This window comes from Cyclopterus lumpus, chromosome 21 (genome assembly GCF_009769545.1).
Source record: "Cyclopterus lumpus isolate fCycLum1 chromosome 21, fCycLum1.pri, whole genome shotgun sequence".
NCBI lineage: Eukaryota > Metazoa > Chordata > Actinopteri > Perciformes > Cyclopteridae > Cyclopterus > Cyclopterus lumpus.
The window spans coordinates 18,733,622-18,756,877 of record NC_046986.1 but is presented as its reverse complement, the minus strand read 5'-3'; the positions used below and the strand labels follow the sequence as shown (position 1 = coordinate 18,756,877).

The 23,256-nt window shown below is 43.2% G+C and overlaps 1 protein-coding gene across 1 annotated transcript in view; it reads left to right on the top strand.

Annotated features, from left to right (window-relative positions):
* The window catches only part of plcl1 (phospholipase C like 1), a 60,253-nt gene extending 37,232 nt beyond the window's left edge, over positions 1-23,021 (top strand). Inside the window, exons 2-12 of the mRNA XM_034562081.1 lie at positions 3,851-3,925; positions 4,023-4,310; positions 4,400-4,684; positions 5,344-5,735; positions 6,105-7,218; positions 7,341-7,517; positions 13,787-14,149; positions 18,562-18,765; positions 20,433-20,508; positions 20,882-20,991; positions 22,225-23,021. Of these exons, the coding sequence (XP_034417972.1) occupies positions 3,851-3,925; positions 4,023-4,310; positions 4,400-4,684; positions 5,344-5,735; positions 6,105-7,218; positions 7,341-7,517; positions 13,787-14,149; positions 18,562-18,765; positions 20,433-20,508; positions 20,882-20,991; positions 22,225-22,419 (3,279 nt within the window). The 3' untranslated portion in view covers positions 22,420-23,021. The remainder of the gene's footprint in view (positions 1-3,850; positions 3,926-4,022; positions 4,311-4,399; positions 4,685-5,343; positions 5,736-6,104; positions 7,219-7,340; positions 7,518-13,786; positions 14,150-18,561; positions 18,766-20,432; positions 20,509-20,881; positions 20,992-22,224) is intronic.
* The last annotated feature ends 235 nt before the right edge of the window (positions 23,022-23,256 follow it).

Genomic DNA, 23,256 nt, shown 5'->3' with positions numbered 1-23,256 from the left:
GTATCTGGCTAGTCTCTCTCTAACCCAACACAGGCCTTGGCTTCTTAGTCGCCGTCCAAGAAGAAGAGACAATGTCCTGCTTGAATCCAGGTTCTCACCAAAGGCACTGGATCCAATCTGTCCATAGGGGGTCCGCTCAGGTCCACAAACAGGTGCAACCCCCCTCCACCTCCCCCCAGCTGTCATTTATGCCGCGAGAACCGTCTATCGCACTCAGTTTTGCAGTTTATTCAGCGTTTAAAAGAAATTGTGGTGACCACCACAAAGCTCCTCTTCTTCTTCTTCTTCTTCAGGTTCACGAGCCCCTGATGTAACACAACTTCCTCCATCATATTTATCCCAGAATGATATTCTGTGCCTCTCTTCATACACGTGACACAGTCGTGCTGAAGAGGCGAGCTGCTGTAAACACTTCAACTGCTCTTCAACACAATGACCTATTGTTGTCTGTTTATTCTACTTCTGCTCCCCGTGTCCCCACTTGTTGCATCTCCATCTTCTTTTCATCTCCCACCTATCATCTATTCTTTTATTCAATTTGCACTGCATAACAAACTAAAAAAAAGACTATTTTTCTGCGTGCCAATTATCAAACCATTTTCTCCACTTTGCACTCCAGAACATCCTTTTTATTTTGTCTCGTCTGACCTTTTTTCTTTGCTATTCCTCTCTTCTTTCCCGCCAGCCTTTTGCTCCCATTTCCCTTTAGCATCTCTCCATCTGTGCTGCGATATTTTTATTTATTTATTTATTTCCCCCGGCAGCAGCTCAGTGACGGAGAGAATGATCACATCTGAGCGAAAGAGAGCGTAGAAGTAAAAGAGAGAGAGAGAGAGAGAGAGAGAGACGGTGGATTATAACTGATAAATGCCCTTTTGGGCCAAACAGAGCGCTGCATTAAGGGCTTTAAATGGACGTGGCCATAGTTTTCCTGGATGGCATCGTGTCAAAGTGGCTGCGTAAAAAAAATGGTGCAACGCACGCACGCACGCACTGTGTTGACGACGACAGCCAACGGCGACGTCCACGTCCCCTAAATGTCCATGGCGCCCCGAAGCGCTATCGCCAGAGAGACGGCCACGCGAGCGGTCGCCACTGGCCACGCTCTGTCCACCTAAATACCCGCTGACCTGCTTTCTCTAAGCCCGTCTGTCCGGCCTCCTCGCTGACCAACTTAATAAAGACATTTTCTTTGTTGGGAGGGTGTGTGGACAAAGACAAACAAGCACAACGGTCCTTTTGATGGCGACTCGGTGTCCAATCTGTGTCTGTGTGCTGGGAGGTGTGTGAATATTGGAATTGGAAATCAATACGTGATCGTGAAGCGGACAGGAAGAAGCAATGATTTTCACCTCCCTCCCAACCCTTCTTTCTGGGGATAATCATGGATGTTGTGTTCAGGGTTAATCATTTCTTTGGCCAAAAGATACCGTGACCATTTTGTGTCTGGATTTAAACTCACCTGTGGGTGTAAAATATTCTCAACACAAGCTTTCAAAATCTTTCATGCACACATCCGGTCTTCCTTAGCAGATGATTTCTAACCCTAAACAGCAGCTTTACATCCTCTTTTTTTTTTTTTCTTCCTAAAAGCGGCGTACTGTAAATAAGTCATGGGGAAATAAACTAAATGACTTCTGTTGAAATGTAACGCTCGGGGGCGGCTGTGGCTCAGTCAGAGGATCGGCGGTTTCGATCCACGGCTCCATGTCGAGGTGTCCTCGGGCGAGACACTTAACCCCGAGTTGACCCCGTATGAATGGTGGTAGCCCCTCCCATCAGTGTGTGAATGGGTGAACGATGACGTGTAGTGTTAAAGTGTTTTGAGTGGTCGGAAGACTAGAAAAGCGAGTACATTTACACGCTGGGATTTCAATCAATTAATGGTGTAATTAAAGTATCTGCACGTTATTATTTTCAATTTTTTTTTGTTTTATTATTTTCGAAATAAAGCCCCTTTAGGGTCCCACGAGAGGCGCTCACAAGAACAGATGTCCACAAGTTAAAGAAAAACTTTTCAGGAATAACATATATGCTGGAATAGATCCTCGAGCAACAAACAACAGCTCCAGGAGTGAAAGAAAAAGACATGTAATAAGATAAGTAATATAAATAAATCATTAAATATACTACATATTTAGACTACAGATAGTATTTTCAAGACTTTCATCCTGAGATATTTTTTTGATATTGACATTTTTACACATTTGTATTATTAAGAATAGAAAATAATAGAATAATGTTCTCATGCAAATGCTCACAAACGGCGCCTGTCCCATGATGCATTTCAGGGGCCAACATTTAAAGCCTGAAATGTAGCTCCCTCGTGACCAGCTCATCACTAGACCTCACGCTACGTTTTGATGGGAACCACTGAACTAAGTGCAGGACAGACTGGAACTTGTTTATTCATGTTCTGGGGACAACAGATCATCTGTGAGCGACACAAGGTCGTCACATGGATCTGAGCGTTTGCATATCACATACAAACGAGCGATTAAATGTATGAGGATGTATCGCACAAAAGATAAATGTCCATGTAATCCACGTTAACCCACATTTTACACTATAAATAGTTAAAAATACATTTACTTTATTTTTTACATTTACATTTATTTTCACTTGTTTATTTGAAAGAGTCCAGAGAACCATTTTCTGTGCGTGTGTGTGTGGCTGAAGCTAATTTCCAACACCAGTCCCTTTTGATGGGCTTTGAGACTTTAAGAAAAATCATTAAAATGTTACAGTTGATAATATTTAAATCAGTGCGTATTATAAACAGCCATCCATGATCACACACACACACACACACACACACACACACACACACACACACACACACACACACACACACACACACACACACACAGACAGACAGACAGACAGACAGACAGACAGACAGACAGACAGACAGATTCAAAACATCCCCAGGGTTTCCTTCAGGGAAAATTAGTTTTTTTTAAGATTATTTTTAAAACCAAAATGTGTTACGCAAGAACACAAATCTCGTTAGGAGAATGCGCTCCTGCTCGCCACCTGCTCATTAAGGTGAATGGGGGTCAGCCTTCGCCAGCTACGGTGAGCATTTGGGCCACAACACATTAACCTTTCTCCCTGGAAAGGCTTCAACCTATTAGTGAAAACTACATTTGGACGATTCAGTGTTTTGGTGTAAAGAGTCGCATCACATGACATCAAAGTGAAGACGCTGTGCTGAAAAGGTGGATAGATAGAAGATGTTAGTTTCCTCAGGAAAGGGAAAAATAAGGACTCCTCCAATAATTACTAATTACTTTGTATTGTTTTACAGAGCGTTCTGTAATAATGTACTGCTTTTCATTTGCTTTAAAGCTTCCTTTGACAGCTTTTTACTGTGTTTTTGTAGAATATTTCACAGGCATCGGATGGTAAAGCCTCCCACCACTCTCTCTCTCTCGAATGGTCTCCAAATATAGCGTCCGCCTACATCGTCCAATCCATTTATTGGTCTAAAAAAACCAAAATGACCAAAGTCATTCATGGCTACAGGATTTATGTGTGAATACACCACTTGCCGCTGTGTACATTTTACATGAAACTGTTGTTTTTCCACGTTTGTCCCTCTGAAATATTCCTGAATACTGTATGTTTGTATATGAATAGTATAATATGATTCTGACAAAGTACAAATATGTTGTAGGAATAAAGAAATATATTTATTCCAACTGGAGGATGATCTTGTTTTAACTGTACAACCTAAAGGAGGAGTTGTGTGTCTTTTCAGGAGTTTGCCTGTGACTGTTCTTCTCAACATGTAGGAGCTCCTCTTCTCCTTTTGACTTCTTGGCCATCTGTCTTTGTCTCTTCCCAGGATCCCTTAATGCACAAGGTTGGCGGAGGAAGAAAGAAGACCGTGTCCTTCAGTAGCATACCCTCTGAGAAGAAGGTAGATTAGCGTCAGACATTTACACGATGAGCAAAGAATTCCAAAAACATAATAAAAAATAGATCATGAAGTTGGTGTTTGATTGTCCAATCTCCAGGTGAGCAGCGCTGCCGACTGCTTGGCGTTCATGCAGGGCGGGTGTGAGCTGAAGAAGATCCGGCCCAACTCCAGGGTTTACTGCCGCTTCTACACGCTGGACACCGACCTCAGCTGCCTGCGCTGGGAACCGTCCAAGAAGGACATCGAACGGGCTCGGCTACACGTCTCCAGCATCCGAGAGGTTCGCACCGGGAAGAGCACCGAGACGTTTCTCCATAACGGCCCTCTCTCCGAGCACCTGGCCGAGGAAGCGGCCTTCTCAGTCATCCACGGGGATGATTACCAGGTACGTTGCCTCCTCTAAGGTCTGCAGGGGATAATCTTCTAGCCTGTTGGTGCTCCCAAAGTAATCTCCTCATCTGTCCCTCCTCACAGTCTCTGGACTTGGTTGCGTTGTCGGCAGATGTGGCCAACATCTGGGTGACGGGCCTTCGCTACTTGTTGGCCCACCCCTCAGCCATCGGGGGTGCCGGCGGAGGAGTAGGGGGGCTGGGGGAAGGAGGCGGCCTGGCGGTGGACGGCAGCCCGGGGGGGAAGATGAGGAGTGAGTGGCTGGCGGCGGAGTTCGCCCAGGTGGACGAAGACGGCTACGGCATTGTGAAGGAGGACGTCGCCGTCGCCACCATCTGTAAGCTGTGCCCCGGTATCAAGGAGGCCAAGGTGAAGTAGAGGGTCATGCATTATCCTACACCTCCATGTATATGCGTCATGAGACTGGTGGTTGGTTCTGCTTTTCTGCTTTTTTCAGTTCAGATAACTATTTTGATTGTTGGGACATATGCAGAACAATATTGGGACTCACGGGCCAAACTATCGTGAATGTGTAGTTTTCAATCAGTTACACTGCAAGAATATTAGTGTTTCTAGACCAAAACATTTAAAATGTGCCATAGAATATGTATTTAATGTCATAACAAATACGTAACAGTTTTGACATTACAGTCGTTTATTGGTTTGACGACATGTCACCAAAAGTATTTCAGTATCTGCTCCTGAAGTGAATTAAATACTTTAAACATGTGGGCAGTGCATGGTACGTGTGTGTACATATGTAAAGATAAAACAGGCAGACATTGCCAAATATATTGATTTCTGTTTGTGCCCTAAAAATATTACAATGCAAATATAAGACGTATATCTGTAAGTTTAATACTAAGCTGTAACAAACTCACATTCTACCGAGATGACGACGATGAGGCTCAGAGGAAGAGTATTGCCGGCAGAGCAAGATGAACCGATGGAGAGAAGAGGAGGCAGGCGAAGGGAGAGGACAGAGCAGTGATTATTAATACTAATGTGTTGTTTAATGGGTCGTACAGGTGCGTCTGCGTTTTAAGGAGATCCAGCGCAGCAAGGAGAAGCTCACCTCCCACGTGACCCGCGAGGAGTTCCACGAGGCCTTCTGCGAGCTCTGCACCCGGCCGGATGTCTACTTTCTGTTGGTGCAGCTGTCGAAGGACCGGGAGTGTCTGGACCCTCAGGACCTCCGCCTCTTCTTGGAGACGGAGCAGGGCTTGTCTCTGGCGACCACGGAGGGGTGCTGGGAGCTCCTGCGGCGCTGCGAGCCCTCGGCCCAGGGCAAGGAGAGGGGGCTGCTGGGTCTGGACGGGTTCGCTCGCTACCTGCAGTCTCCGGAGTGCCAGCTGCTCGACCCAGAGCACCTGGGGGTTTGTCAGGACATGAACATGCCTCTGTCCCACTACTACATCAGGTCTGTTTCCCAATCAGAGCTCGTACAACAAGGTTTTTTTAGCCAGACCGATTTAAGTCCAGTTAGGAAACCTCTATACGTAGCGTACTACCTCTGAATTAATTCACTCAACGGTGCCAGATGGTTCTGTTTACTCGCTGCGCTCGGCATGCTGCCAAAACAAACATTTGAGAAAAATATGCACATTAAAGTGGACATATTGTGCCGGTATTAGATTATATATTATGTGATTGTTAGGCAGATATTAATCTGTGATTGTTATATGGTATCAGTATATTTTGTCGAAGATATTTTCAGAAGTCACTGCATGTCATTATTACTACAAATCATCAATGAGAAGCATATTTAGAAGTCAATCTCGTCCCTCAGCACCTCGTACCGCTCCTACCTGCTGGATGACCAGGTCCACGGCAGAGCGGACCTCGGAGGGTTGATCAAGGCCCTGCAGTTCGGCTGTCGATGCATGGAGCTGGGAGTGACCGACGGCCCGGAGGGGGAGCCTCTCCTCGGGGTCGACTATGGGCCAGATATCCCCCGTCACCATCACCACCACCACCATCACGCGCCTGTCACTATCCGCTCTGCTCTGGAGGTGGTCAACAAGTACGCCTTCCTGACCTCTCCGTACCCACTCCTGGTGTACCTGTGCCAGCGCTGTTCCCCCGGCCAGCAGCGCACCATGGCTCAGCACTTGAAGAAAGTGTTCGGCTCCCGTCTTTACAAGCCGGAGGCCCTCCCCGTCAGCCTGGGGGGGCGAGCGACGACCTTGCCCTCCCCTGAGCAGCTGAAGGGACGCATCCTGATAGTGGGGAAGAAGCTCCCTCCGGAGCAGGACGGCTCCGAAGGGGAGGTGTCTGAGGAGGATGAGGAGATCGGAGGGGGGGGGCCCCTGGCGGGACGGCGAATGACCATCCCTGGTGAAGAGGAACTGGGCGTGGTCTTGGTGGTGCCTCCGCCCTCTCAACCCAGGAAGCTGCGCCTCCACAAAGAGCTGTCGGATCTGGTGGCTATCGCTCGCACGGGCAGCCGCAGCTTCTACGCCCAGAGAGCCGGTCACAAACAGGCCCAGCAGCAGACCCCGCCCAGCAGCCCCTCCTCCCCCTGCACGCCGCTGCCTTCTGAGCTGCCTTATTGGACGCTGTGCTCCCTGGGCGAGGGCGAGGGAGGGCGCCTGACCACAGAGAGCCCAGAGGACCTTGTAATGTTCACCAAGCGCACCCTGACGAGGGTACGACCCAGTTCGGTGCGTCTAGACTCCAGTAACCCAAACCCACAAGGGTACTGGAAAGGAGGGGTGCAGCTTGTGGCCTTGAACCAGCAGACCCCCGGCGCCATGTTGGACCTTCACAGGGGTCGCTTCTCACAGAACGGAGGGTGCGGTTATGTCCTCCGACCGGCTGTGATGAGGGACGAGGTCTCGTATTTCAGTGCTCACACGCAGGGCCGAGTGCCAGGAGTGCCAGCCCAAACTCTACGGATTAAGGTAACGACATTATGTTGACATTCTCGTTTTCTGTAACGTGCAGTTCCTTTTTTATCACATTTGAGTGCGAGTTTTCCCTCAAATATTCTTTGTTTGTTTCTTGTTTGTGTTCTACTGTGCAGGTGATCAGTGCCCACAACCTGCCCAAGCCTCAGGGATCAGGGGCAAAGGGAGAGGTCATTGACCCGTATGTGGTCCTGGAGCTGCACGGCGTACCAGCTGACTGTGCCGAACAGCGGACACGCACCGCTGCTCAGAACCAGGACGACCCGCTGTTTGATGAGACCTTTGAGTTTCGGGTAAGGCCTGCTGCACCCCTACACGCCGGCCTCAGTTTCTGGTCAGCACAACACATGCTGGACTGTTTGTTTGTCTGTGAGTTTGATTTTGATTTTCACTGAAACAATGTCATTTTGTATATTTTGAAATGGACCAAATGCTCAAGCTCCAAATTACCAAATGTACGTATGTACATAAATGAAAAAAGGCAGTTTTCCCCTTTTAACTTAGTTATATTCGGGGTGTTAACACGCACACACAATAACGTCCATACAGCAAATACTGGGAAAAGCAATAGCTTGTTTAAGCCATTTACGTAACAGCATGACAGCCCCTCATAATAATCCTGTTTACAGGAGCAAAAATATAATTTCAATTTTCTAGAGTAAATTGTTTATTTTGTGTTATTCTTAAAAAAAAATGAAAAATCAATGTCCCAGGATGCACGCTGAGTGATAACATCACTGAAAAAGAAACACTGTAGTTTGTGGTGTCTCTGAAGCGGTTTGAGGATGTTGTTACATTTAAGAATCATCCATTCATCTGACCCAGGACAGACTTCTCCTCCTTTTTATTGCATAACATTATATTTTAATGTGCATTTAAAAGTGTACTAGGATAAAGATTTTTAGGGAAGCGAAATAGGAAAATGTCAACAACATAAAAGAGGCGTATGTGATTTTTGGAGAGGTCTATCTATGTGTGCTCTTCTGCTGGCTTAAACATGCTTGCTGCTGCTACACATTTCTTTGTAGCAGCAGCAGCAAGCATGAATAAAGTATATCTAATCTAATCTTTGCACCTGCACGGAAATAGAGCCCTGAGTACTTAATTGAAGGGGGGGGTCACAACCATCAACATTTTAATTAGGTGCTTACATGAATACAATTGTGTCTGCAGTGAATTCATTCCAGGAGACGTGATTTGATGGCTGCTGTTGCTGATTTGGCTTTTTTTAACCGCTCCGTGACAGAGTCCTGTATCAGGGTGGCTGAGCCACAACGACAAGCTGTCACAACTGATATGGCGATATGTGTGTGTGTGTATGTATGTGTGTGTGTGTGTGTGTGTGTGTGTGTGTGTGTGTGTGTGTGAGAGAGTTCAGCGTCCTGACATAATGCACCGTCACAGAGGCCGCAAACGAGTTGTGTAATACCCGTAATTCCAAACAACCTTTGACTGTGATTACATTGGATCTTTGGCAGGAGACGGGCGTAAAGTGGAATCTGAATGCACGTTTGAAACTCCAAACGGATCACATGTGACGTCACCCTCAGACCCTAAACTGCCCCGGTGTCAACGCGACGCCTGTTACCTTGTTGCCCACTTGGGTGTTATCAACGATGAGGGTAAATAAAAGGGTTTTAAAGTTTGCTTTTAGCCCCAAATAGTCGCCCTCGGCTGATCTTACAATCATCCATTCAGTTTGTGGTCACAACGCCTGATTAATTGCCATGGTTTGGATTTCTGGCAGAATTTTTTTGATCCGCTTTCTTATAGCATGTGCAGTTCCACGGTCCAATTTCCCACATGACTGCTGTCAAAAGATCTGTTGTAAACTGTAGTGAGCTTGCTTTTATATTACTTTGGTTGCATTTTACATGCTGTGGTTACATGTACTGATGCTGCTTTTACATACAACTGAACTTCACTGCAGAGCAGACCATACTGTCTCAATCTTCCAGCCATCTGCAGATCCATATTTTTATTTCATTTGTTTTCTTCTGTCATCCTGCTTAAGCAGTGCTGCCTGTCTACCTCTCTGTCATTATTTTAGTACAAAGTGGCTTTTGTTTGAATAAACTTAATGGTCCCAGATTTACACGTCTTTTTTCAACGTGTGCTCATGAGACAAGCCTGCTTTTTAAAAAATATTAAGCAGGTCCAGGTGCTATATAAATACTGTGTAAGTTTCAAAACCCATCAGCAACCCCTGCCAATGTGAAAGTGTCTCAACATGTGCATTCTCTCTACTGACCTAGACCACTAGGGGGCGACTACTTTGGTTGTATAGAAGTCTATGAGAAAATGACTGTAAACATTGTAAACATGTGTTTATGGTCTCAATCTCTAGTTTAAAGCATTCTTCAATACAGCATGATGTTCATTTGGTAAAAAGTATGGTCCATTTAGAGTCAAACAGACCATAAAGCAGGTTATGCTTTAGGGCGGGGCTTACTATGATTGACAGGTCACTGCTGCGCATCAGAGACGTATCCGGCGTTTCTACGTCACTCCTCCGCACTTCAAATATGGTAACTTTCGTTTATCAGTTGAGCAAAAACAACAACATGGCGAAGAACGTGATCCAAGATGGCTCGAGGTTTCAAAACGTGATTCAACAAACCAACGGGTGACATCACGATGACTACGTCCACTTCTGATGTGCTGTCAATGATCGTAACGGTCAACCCACAGCGAAATGTCCCCCCGCCCCCAGTTTAGTATCGGTCATTTGAAGCATGCACTCGTATGTTTTAATCATTCGTCCTCCGGGCTTTGACGCCGCCACATCGGCAGCATATCACTTCCTGAACACACAAACACTATCTTCCTAAGCCACTGTCTCAGCTGTCTGCACGCATAAAACACAGATTGAGTGTGTGTGATACGGGCGTGACAGCGTATCAAAAATGTGATGATGTGCATCAGGGTTCTGAAAATTGGATCATAATGGATGAACTAATTCTTAGGAGTCTCCTAAATAGAGTAAATTAAAGCGGAACGCCACCAATTTTACACATCAGAGTTTGTTTACATTTGTTGGGAAGCACCACTGCATATGTGAAAACAATATATATGAGACAATAAACTCATGTTTACAATGTTCACTGGGGTAATTATTCAAGTGAGAAGGAGTGCCATTTTCTCATAGACTTCTATACAACCAGACTTCTATACAACCAGAGGAGTCGCCCCCTGCTGGCCATTAGTTAAAGCATGCAAGTTTAAGGCTTCACATTTCAGAATCTGAGGTTTGCAGTCTGGACCAAACTGGCGGCAGTCAGGTTGCATTGTGGGTAATGTAGGCGCAAGGTTTTGACAAGGAAAATAAGAATATGTGGAATAAAAGGATGATAGATTCTGCTGCATTAATCTTTACACTGTCCACGCTTGATGATTCAATTAATTTTTTTAAATTAAGTTTCCAATAGATGTACAACATGATAATTAAATAATCACTGAAGAGCAAGTGCAAAGCAAAACAAATCAAATCTGGGCACATTAGGTAGTTAAACTGAGTAAAATAATCCAACAAAAAGAGTCCGATCATGTTACAGGAGTGCACTGCTATATTGTCAGAGTACCATTTTAAATGCCAGAGTCAGACGGTGCACTTAGATTACAATACATTAACATTTTGAACTGTCACTGTGCTCGACTGCTGCCGGTTAACAAACACATTTTATTTACAAGAAAATCAAATGTCTCCTTTTTATGGGCAGCTGAGTTTCTTTTCTCAAAAGTTCAGACATCCACTGATCTTAATGGAGATGGACTTGTGTTTCGTTCCAAAATTGTATTATGCAAACACGGGCCCGCTTTATTTGGCCGTTTGTGTTTTGCATTAAAATTCAATTAGAAAAAGACACATTTCTTCCAATGTAATTAATGCCTTTGAAGAATGATCCAAAGTCGTGATTTGTTTTTGTAAGAGTGTGTGTGGAGCTGTGAGTACATTGTCGTCAGTCACATTGTAGTGTGACCTAAAAGTAACGTAACAACTCCGGGACAATGAGAGTCTGGATTCAATGAGAGAGTCTGGATTCATTGAGAGTCTGGATTCAATGAGAGTCTGGATTCATTGAGAGAATCTGGATTCAATGAGAGAGTCTGGATTCATTGAGAGAATCCGGATTCAATGAGAGAATCTGGATTCATTGTCCGGAGCCTCGTTTCTGTCTTTTCAGAGAAGCGTTTGATTCGAAACTGATTGAATTAACTGTCACAAAGCTCTTCTGCTCAGCCGAGGGCTTACTGTAGAAAAATTGAGAATCAGATTGGATTGAAGTCATCGTTTGGTACACACACACACACACACACACACACACACACACACACACACACACACACACACACACACACAGGAGATGTCTGTCTTGCTTGCCCATGCATGGAACTTCAGCTTTTCTCCCCAGCACACAGCCCTCACTCACAGCTTATGGAAGTAGACACACACACACACACACGCACACGCACGCGCACGCGCACGCGCACACACACACAGACAGGGATGTATACTTTATGATAGTGCAGCCTGGGGGGGCCGCCCAGCCCTCGTTCAGTCAGACATGTTCTCCGCTCCCTCATCCGTCTCCACCAGCGTTCCCTTTAGAACACACTCACATATTTGCAGAACATTATGATGAACACAGTCGCCGCATGCATCCGTGTCTGCATGTTTGTATCTCCTCACCACTGCGAGACCTTATGCAGTACCCTGAACTTGAACACGACTATTGACTTGAATATGAATTTTAAATAACAGCCTGTTATCCCGAAGTGCGCTTTTACCTCCAAGTGGAACAACGGAGCGTTTTTACTGCTATGACTCAGAACATTTGTAACAACAGGTTTTTATGTAAAGCAGATGTGACACACATTCAGACACACGCAAACTATAATCTGGATATTCTCGAGGGAATCAATGTTTCAACTGTTTATTCCCTTCCGAGCCTGAAGACTTCATATGGTTTTATTGTCGTGGATGCGCACACACACACACACACACACACACACACACACACACACACACACACACACACACACACACACACACACACACACACACACACACGCACACACACACACAGGCTTGGGGCAAGTTCTCTGTGGGACATGATAGATTCGTACTGCTTTTTGTTATAGACACAACACCAATATCCATCCTGTGTTTGTGCGTGCGTGCATGCGTGCGTGTGTGTGTGTGTGTTGGACTGTCCCCGGCTTCGTGAAGAGAAAAACAGCCATTAGCTGATAATGTTTTATTATGAAATGTGTTTAGTCTCTGTTCCTCTGCACGGAATTAATATGCAGAGACACACTGCATCATTTGTCCTCCCACTTATTGTGCGTGTGTGTGTGTGTTTGTGTCTGTGCTCACATGTACGAGTGTTTACAGCCTTATTAGCTATTAATGCCCTCTGGAGATGTGATTTTTTTAAAGTGCTATATTTCCACCACCAGTTCCCCCTCTGCAGCAGCACCAGGATGAGCCGCTTACTGTAGCGTGTAATTAACATTAATGCTTCGCATCAACAACAGTGACGCCTAATAACACAAAATGGTGTTTGAACTCTTCAGCTATATACTATGACTAATTGATCACCTTTGTGCCGTTGTAAACATTCAATGGAGTGCATCTTGTCGTCCTAATAAGAGCCGGCTTGATGAATCTAATTTAGAAGCATGCATAATGTACAAATGCGTTCAGACACCATCTTTCCTCAGGGGACAAAACATTAAACTTTTAAAAGCCTCGCTAATCAAACAAATGAGTTTGGTCCTTCTGGCAAATACAATTTACTGTAAATAAGAAGTTTGATGATCCAAGGAATTAATTATATATATATATATATATATAAAACTAATTATATATATATATAGATATATAGATATGTGTGTGTGTGTATAAAGCCTCACAAGCGCCTACTAAATCCAACATGTCACAACTGCCAGGAAGAAACTTCCCAAATCCAGTTGTGCAAAACTTGAAGACAGTTCAGAAGACTGGAAGCTGTAATTGCCGCCAAAGGGGCTTCTACAAAGTATTGGATTAAGGAACCTATTCACTATACAGATTTCAGTTTTTGATTTTTTTATTAATTTGAACATCAAAAAAACCCTCTCTTTTTCATTAAGAATTATCGAGTGTAGATTGATTGAGAAAATGTCAATTTTATCCATTTAATATTATTATAATGTTTTATTTGCCCCTCAGGGTGAATGTTAATTAATTAATTTTTCATTTTACAACACAGGGTTGCAGAATGACATGTAATTTAAAGGGCCTTTACGCTACACACAAATTAGAGATAATGACATAAAATGATATTCACTTTCTTATATAACCATTTAAACAAATATACTCACAGAAAGTTTGTACAGTAAACTAAACTTTAAACTGAAAATGAACGATGAATACTTTGTCGTTTTGACAGCATTCATTTTCTAATATGCGTTTGATAAAAACAAGAACCAGTAACCAGGTCAAAATGTGCCCGTGGTTCTATTTCTGTTCTGTTGCAGAACCGGAACTCAACTTTATTGTTTTTCTTCTCGTCTGCAGGTCAACATGCCGGAGCTGGCCTTGCTGCGCTTCGTGGTGTTAGACGACGACTACATCGGAGACGACTTCATTGGCCAGCACAGCGTGGCCTTCGAGTGCCTTCAGCCCGGCTACCGCAACGTGCCCCTGCTGGGCATGGCGGGAGACCCCTTGCCCCACACCAGCTTGTTCGTCCACGTGGTGATCACCAACCGGCCGGGAGGCGGGAAGGCCCAGCGGCGAGGTCTGTCGGTGAGGAGGGGGGGGAGGCGAGGCCGGGAGTACGTCACGCTGAGGCACACCGGCCTCAAGGTGCTGGACGAGACCTTCAAGCCGGCTAGCGCCCCCCTCAAGGAGGCCACGGACCTGCGGGAGGAGGCTCAGGTGAGCGCGAAATTGACTGCAAGTGTGAGAAAGGGAGACTTGATAGACTTTACTAAATGGCATTTTTTTTGGGGCCGATTTTAATATGCACGTCAATACAGATTTTTTTTTTTAACACTGATGTTTTTGTTTGTGCTGTCGCATATAATGCAAATATTACCTGGTACATTTTTTTTTTTTTATTACACTATTGTGCAATAATACTCCTTTTAACCTTCACAAAGGAAGATCAGATCCTCTCCTTCCTTTCTTACCTTTCACAATAAAAGCTCTTGACATATACACATTGACAGACTACTTAAAGGGCATTTTGCAAATAGGAAACAGAATAAAATAGCTCACAGTAGCATCGGCTGTACAATAGTTAACCTCAGACGCTGCTCTGGGTCAATAGGATCGTCTGCGTCTTGCATACTGAATCTATTCAAAACTTGTATTATTCTAAAAAAGTGTTGCGACAGTCGTCAATTTTCAGGGTCATGTATTTGAGCCGCCCCCCAGGTGTGTAAAGGCTTTAACTCCTCTCTGTATCGAGCTGTGCACACTTATGTGCTAAGACTTTAACAACCACCGCCTGACACTGTGGCCCCTCCTTCGATAATCGTGGCAACTTTATATTTCCAACGTTTTGGTTTAGTTCAGATGCAACGCTCTTCATTTTCCCAAGGTTCATTTTTAGAGGTGCTACGTCTGCATACCATGTCAAGTACATTCTTTATTTATTTTGCCCAATGTCACAAGTCCGGACACGCTCTGTACTCAGTCCCTCAATTCAGATAAGGCCCAAAAAACTGCAAAACAACAAACAACAAAATAAATCTCATGAGAAGCAACAGAGTAGGGTTCCCTCTCCCAGGACTAAGAATATGGATCCAGGAGGACATTGGGCAACTTCAGCTATCACCAAACGTCAATAGAAGGATACGATAAGACGATAAATGTGCCTGGGGCGGATTCCACGGACACGTCAGCCACGTTCAGATTGTTTCAACTGAAGCCAAAAGACAACCGCGTATGAATCTGTTTTCACAGACACAGAAACGAGGTTGTAGAAGGAGAGAAACTGGAGGTAAATAACAGTTTCTGGTGAGTTCAGTCAGAGTCTGAGTTGCCACAGATGGTGGACTTAGAGTCTGTAAATGAGCTGTTTGCACAAACCGTACTGGCGAGACTGGATAATTCAAAATATTGTTGAGAAGAAATTAAAGGAACCGTTCAGCGAGGATTTTTGGATTATCCAGAATAACCAGGACATTGTTCCTGAGAGGAATAGCTTGTGTTCATGTTTCAGTGCTTTGAGCAGCAGAAACACAATTTTAATTTACCTTCATTGTAATCTGGTGGAAATCAAACATCTCGGCAAACGAATGTTTGTTCGTTTTGGTGAAACATTACTTTCTCTGGTACTTTTATGTTAAATTGACTTAAATGGCAAAGTTGTAAAGAAAGAAAAGCCAGCTTACGTGACGGTGCTGAAATCTGACTGACTTTCTCTTTTGGGTGAATAAGTGAGTGAAGGAGAGAAGGAGGGGAGCTAGCGACAAAAGAAGTAAGAAGAGTGGAGGAGGATTATAAAGCTTCTATAAATATCAGCAAAAATAGAAGCTGGTCTCACAGCACCCACCAGTTTATCGCTGAATGCAAACGAGTGTGGGTGATGTGAAATAGAATCCTCTTTCTGTGTGTGTGTGTGTGTGTGTGTGTGTGTGTGTGTGTGTGTTGAAAGGGTTAGCAATAATGATTTTTATTTGAAATATTAATTGTGTTCTTCAAACTTTGCTTTCATCAAAGAATGCTCCATTTGCAGCAGTATAGCTTCTCTCACTAGCATAACTGTTTTCAGCTGTGCTAACATAATTGCACAAGTGTTTTCAAGGGTTTTCTAATCATCCATTAGTCTTCTAAGAACACAATGTACCATTAGAACACTGGAGTGATAGTTGCTGGAAATGGGCCTCTATACACCTATCTAGATATTTCATTAAAAACCAGACGTTTCCACCTAGAATAGTCATTTACCACATTAACAATGTATAGAGTGTATTTCTGATTAATTTAATATTATCTTCATTGAAAAAAACTGTGCTTTTCTTTGCAAAATAAGGACATTTCTAAGTGACCCCAAACTTTTGAACGGTAGTGTGTGTATATATATATGTATGTATGTGTGTGTGTGTGTGTGTGTGTGTATATATATATATATATATATATATATATATATATGCATGTGTGTGTGTGTGTGTATACATATATATATATATATATATATATATATATATATATATATATATATATATATATATATGCATACATACATACATACATACATACATACATACATACATACATACATACATATATATATATATATATATATACACATACATACATACATACATACATATATATATATATATATATATATATATACACATACATACATACATACATACATATGTATGTATATGTATATATATATATATATGTGTGTGTTTATAGAGATAAATATAACGATCTAAATGTACACTTTATAGCCCAAAGTATGTGGACACGCCTGCACCTTCTTGTTTTAACACGACAACTCCCCAAAACCAGCTCCATGAATAAATTGGAGGATGAACTGGAAGGCCGACTGCGAGCCAGACAGTGTCACCCAACATCAGCACCCAAACTCGATAATGCTCCTGTGGCTGAATGGGAGCAGATCCCTGCAGAGCGGAGGCAGTTGAAGCAGCAGATTGTTTTTAGATTGACGCCACGTTAAATATCTGTGAGTTAGGAAAAGAAGTCAGGAGTCAGGACCTGGTTAGCTTAGCTTAACATAAAGAATGGAAGTGAGGGGAAACAGCTAGCCTGACTCTAAACATCTTTAAAGCTAACACATGTTGTTTCATAAATCCAGACACAAGCAGCAAAGTGAAAAAGGACAATGTGTAGTTATGGCCAACTATAGTAAACAATAGCTTTGCCATCCATTTAGCATATTTGTGGAGCATCTCCACTGACCCAGGGTCTGAAATTGTCAGTGATACAGAATAAATATGAAATTATATCACTTATCTTAATTTTGTTTACTATTATATTCATAGCTAAGCTAACTGTCTCCTGGTTCTAGTTCTATACTGAATGCACAGACACAAGAGTGGTATCTTCAAACTGTACTCAGTGAAAACCACGCATCTCTGTATGTGTTGATGTTTGAGATAAAAGGTGTTCTTCATGTGTTGAGAAGATCACACTTCTTAAGATCAATAAACTCTTTAAAAAGCCTCTTGGATCAGCTGGGAAATGCATTCAGACATTCAAACATACTGCATGAAGATCTCATAGAATATGATGCTCTGCTGTAGATTAAACTAGCAAGCAAAGGAGTTTAAAATCAACAACATCAAATATAATAGTAAAACACTGACAGGGAACATTTTACTGCACTATGAATACTTTTACTTTACGAGCAATTTGGCTGATGATGCTTTTACTGAAGTAAAGGAACTAAACACTTCCTCCACAACTGCCTGACTGTTGAGCTATTTCTTTCACCATCATGGTTATGTTCGGTCGTTTTAAACCATGCAGTGTGGATTTTTGGATTAGTTAACGGAAAAGGAATCTCTGGTTTTTGGCGAATTCAGTCATCTGAAAAATGAAGGTATTCCATGACACTGATGCAATTTCCGATATCGCCATAAAACACTCCTCCTCGCTGGTTCGTTTGCAACGGTTGAGCAGCCTCCTCGGTACAAGCGGTGAAGCAACACCTCCGTCTCCTCTATCGGGAGATACATCCTTCATCGGCTCATGTATCACCCAAAGCGGAGACAATCCCTCCCAATCAATGTGTCAGACATGCGCACACACACACACACACACACACACACACACACACACACACACACACACACACACACACACACACACACACACACACACACACACACACACACACACACACGGTGCTCGTCCAGTTGGGGCTCTACCAGGTGGCAAATTGAATTCTAGTGCTTGTATGTATAGAGAAATAGATTTTTCACCTTCATTATGACCCAAAATCTAATTTCAGCAGATTGACATGAGACACATTTATAAAAAGAAGAAGAAGAAAAAAAAAAAAAAAAGTGTAAACAGTTGAAAAACACTCTGAATGCTGACATTATTTTTTTTCACATTTATGCCATATTGTCTTTTTCTCTTTTTGCCAAATGCGCTTAAGCTAAGACCGATTTCACTGGATTAAAAGCAGCAATGACTGCCATATTGATTTAATTCACAAGAGAGACAGCAGATGACAGGGGATATGATGGGAAGTTTCTGTGTGTGTGTGTTGTGTCACCCAGTTTATTTCATAGAAATGTACATCTGATCTAATACCATTTTCCTCCTCCTCCTCCTCCTCCTCCTCCTCCTCTTTCCAGAGCGCCACGGACAGCTTCAAAGAGCAGTGTGGGCTCCCCACGGTGGCCAAACTGAAGCAGTGCATCCAGAGCCTGACCACCAGGCTGCAGAGCCCCGAGGGCACCATGGGGGCCACCATGGTGCTGAAGGAGGGCTACCCGTGTCTGGAGCCGCTGGTCAACCTCGCGGAGCCGACGCGCAAACTGCTCGCTGCCTACGACACGGTGAGCGAGGCGAAGGGCCTCCGCTTCCTCCTCGCCCAGTGGGCTTCACCCACAAGTCACATACTCAAAGGGGGGGAAGCAGGATTCTCTCACACATTTCTCAAGATTTTTTTCAAGACATGTAGAAACTTCAACGGGCATATTTACTGACATCATAGAACAAGACGTTAATATCTATTCAGCCATAATCACCATTTATGAATTGGCACTTGTACAATACTGTACATTGTGTTCTTAATATATATATATATATATATATATATATATATATATATATATATATGTCTGGGCAACATCGCGAAAAAATCTATCCTCATAATTTAACGGTATTAAAATGGCCCCGTGCTCACTTAAAAAAAAAAATACAAGTTGCTTATTAACACAGCATGTATATTAATTTGCTTAGTTTACTCACACGTTGACTATATTGGCTTAGTTTAGTTATGTTGCCTCGAGTCTGCTTAAAATTAATTCCATCAGAAAGTGTAAAATTGTGTTTTTGTGATGCGCAATATGGTAAAACGGAGCGTGCACACAACCTCTTGAGGGTAATAAATATGCAGAAAGACATGCATGAGACCACAGACACATACACACACATACACACACACACACACACACACACACACACACACACACACTGCCAGCTGTGTCTTCTCCTACTCCATCTCCTCTTGGAATCTCTCCCACCTGTTTTCGGCGCTCGGCTATTACACCTACACGCCGTACCTGCCGCGTTGTGCTCATGCGCGTCAGTGGAGATAATGATATTTGAGTGTGTGTGTGTGTGTGTGTAAGTGTAATGTTCGAGTGTGTGACCCCAGCAGACCAAGTGCGATTTTCAGTCGAACATCACACCTCTTCCAGCCTCTCCGGGCGCACACAGAAAAGGCTTTAGTCACCACACACACTCGCCCCACTCTCTTTCTCTTCTCTCTCTCTCTCTTCTCTCTCTCTCTCTTTTCTCCCCCCCTCCCCCTCCCAACATACTTCCATTTCTCTGCACAGATTCTTCATATATAATAAACGTTATGTTGCTTTCCAGCTTCGGAGTGTTCCACATCAGTGCCACTTGTGTCCTTTTGCACTTTTCTTTTCACATTTACAAAAAAAAACGTAAAAGAAAAAGAAGTACTATAAAAGTCAAGAATCTGAGGGTGATTCAATGTACTTGTTCAAAACATTTTATTCCATATCGGCTTGTTCCAACACTTAATTTAAGCAGTAATTGAAGCTGGGTTAGTGAAATAATCAGAACAAAACTTAGGATTGTCTTCGTTATTGATTTATGTGCCAATAATTTAGCTGAATTATTCTATTATTGTTTGTTCTGTGAAGTGTAAGACAATAGTAAAAAGAGTTCATACTCAAGGTCTTTAAATTACTTTATTTGTCTGACCAACATTTAAAATACATACAGTATGTTTACAATCCAGTAAATCATTATGTTTGGGAAGCTGGAACCGGCTTGAAAAGTTGCTTTAGCTTCATCCAAATAGCTGCTGATTGATTAATCGACTAATCGTTTCAGGTCTGACGTATTTTAAAAAATATATAATAAATCACACATTTCTCTTATTGTTTTTTTCAAAAACCTCAATGCTCTGTGTTGGAGCAAAGCTTCAAAACGAGCCTCGTAAAGTCAAACTTTCTTCCCGTCTGTGCAGATGATCGCCGCCCAGAAGCAGCTGATTGAGAACGCGGACGCTGTTCAGGAGCGCTTCGCCCAGGTGCAGAGAGAAGGTAACCGTGAGCGACGGATGACAATGAGGAACGCAGAGAAAGCGGCTTTTTGATCATGACAACAACAAAAAAACACTGCAGTACACGATACGCCCAAATCCTAAAAGAAATCCCTCAAGCTGAACATCAAAACAGTAATAAATAAATACATCTCACATACGCTGTAATGCATCTGTATGGCAGCAGTCACAGTGTAAAGGTCTACGCAGTGAAACCTCAATATTATTGTCTTAGATAACTCCCGACCTTTTGTTGCCGATGTAAATGTCGTGAGGAATGACACTCTGCTTTTGTGTAAATATGTAAATGAGTGTTTGACAACCAATCCATCAAGGCGTGGTGTTGACACTTGACATCGTTTTTTCTTTTGCAGGAATGGACTTCCATGAGGATCTCTCTCGGCTCGGGGAGAAGGAGGGGCTGAAGGGCCGCAAGCAGAGCAAAGCTGTGGAGAGTTTCACCTGGAACATCACTGTGCTCAAGGTACTCATCATCATCATCATCATCATCATCATATCAAAACTCTCAGAATCAGTCAGATTCATTCAATAATAACCCTTTTTTACCTGTTCCTTTTACGTGTGCACACACACACAACAGTCCTTATGATATCTCACGAAAAAGATTTCCAACAAAGGGTCAGTTACTACACAGTCCTTTCAAAATAAACTTAGTCTGTGGAAAGGATTGTGGTCTGGGTCAGTCGATCAATGCAGTCTTGCAGATCTTTTTTGTTTGTTTGACCCATCCCCCTCCCTTCCCTCCCCCCATTGTGTGGGTGTTTTGGGGTCTTCATACTTCCTGGTGCATGGATTTTATTTTATTTTATTTTGTGGGATATTTACAAATTACAGCACATCATTTTCAAAGGTATAGCTGCGGACGCCGAATGAGCAACAAGTCTAAGGCTCAGAGAAGCTGATTTTTAGTGGATTTGAGTTCAATCTTGTTGTCGCTTTAGTGCTTTTTGCAATGAATCAAAACTCTAGGATTGTTCCCCATTGTAACAGGTTTCCCTGTTATCCCCCCCCCTCCCCCCCCCCCACTCCACCCACTCTACAGCTGAGTCTAACCACACCCCACTGCCACAACCATTAATTGCATTTAACTCGATTTTGGTTTAAAGAGAAAGACAAATGAAACCTGCCTCTTTAGGAACATTAAGTTCACTCAGCACCAAAACATTTGGACCTGCTAAAACAATTCAGCTTTAAAACTTTTGTTTTTATTGTTTATTTTAAAGGCCCTGAATCCGATAACAATGTAATTCCCCCTAGCAAAGAAATATAAAACGAACGAACTTTAGATTTTGGGGATTTTGTTGAAATAAATCAATATGTATTTATGTATATTATGAATGGATGACCCTCTCTAAGGGTTTTAGCCTCTTATAGCTCAATGATTTGGTTTCCCAACCTGAGAGGTTATTTACAGAACACAAAGGTTCTTTACAGAACCATTGCAGCGCAAAGCAGCTAGTTTCTTACCAAGTAAGAAACTAGCTGGTGAACAAAGTGGGGCCTCGAATAGCTAAAGAGTTGTTGGAACCCAAAAACAGAGCTGAGAGTAGAGTGACTGTTTAATACTAATGCAGCCTCAAATCAAATGCTGAATATTTCTCCTGTCAATCACATCCCGGGAAACGATCCCACATTCTGCTTTACTCGTAATGTATTGCACACATGAGTTCAACGTGTGTCTTTCTGTGTGCTGCAGGGTCAGAGCGATCTGTTACGGGGCGCTAAGATGGATTCCCTGGATGCGCTGAGGCAGCTGGCTCTGGCCTGTGAAGCCTGTGGACTCACCTCCTCCTCCTCTACCACCTCCACCTTCTCCACCACCGAGCTGCACTACTCCACTCACTCTCTGGCTGGCCGCCGAGCCAGCACACACGGCAACGGACGCATCTGAGGAAGAGGGAGAGCGAGAAAGAGGGGGAATAACGAAGATGAGGAGATACGAGAGAAAGAAAGAGAGAGAGAGAGAGGGGGTGGGGGGTATAAAAAGCACCACAGGAGACTTTCTGTCTGGCAGCGTATCCCTTTATACAGTAAAGTATGTGTCTAGACTGGACTAGACACAATGTGTGTGTGTGTGTGTGTGTTTACATGTTTATGAGCTATTAGAAATTGATAGACAGGATGGGACACACAAAAATAAAGGATAAAACTACTTTGAAAAAAGTAGTTTTATGGTAAAAAAAAACACAACAACACAAAGCTTTTAATCAAATGAGGATGATGTCACATAAAATAAGTCTCAATAGCTTGTATGGATTACTAAACTGGCCTACCAGGCTACCAAAGACAGGCCCAAAGTGTCAGAGGCCAACCGGGCCTTCACCTCCAAAATGTCACTCAAGGAGACACGTGCCAACCAGGAAAAGACTCAAAATGACCACAAAGACACATAAAGCAACTCCAAAGAGATGCAAAACATCTGCAAAAATGCACAAAGAGACTCACAACTGCTATGAAAAGGGGCCAAAATGACCACACTAAAATGACAATAATGAAAGATGCACAAAAAGCAACTACAAAGAGGAGCAAAACAACCACACATGAACAATAACTACAAAAAGGCCAAAACAATTACAAAGAAACTTCAAAGATCCAAAAACCACACACAAAAATAACCACAAAAGAACAACTACAAAGAGGCACAAAGCAACTATAACGTCTGTGTGTCTTGCTCCCATGCAGGAGAGGGGGCGTGGCCTCGTGTCTCACCATCAGGTCATCAGGTCAT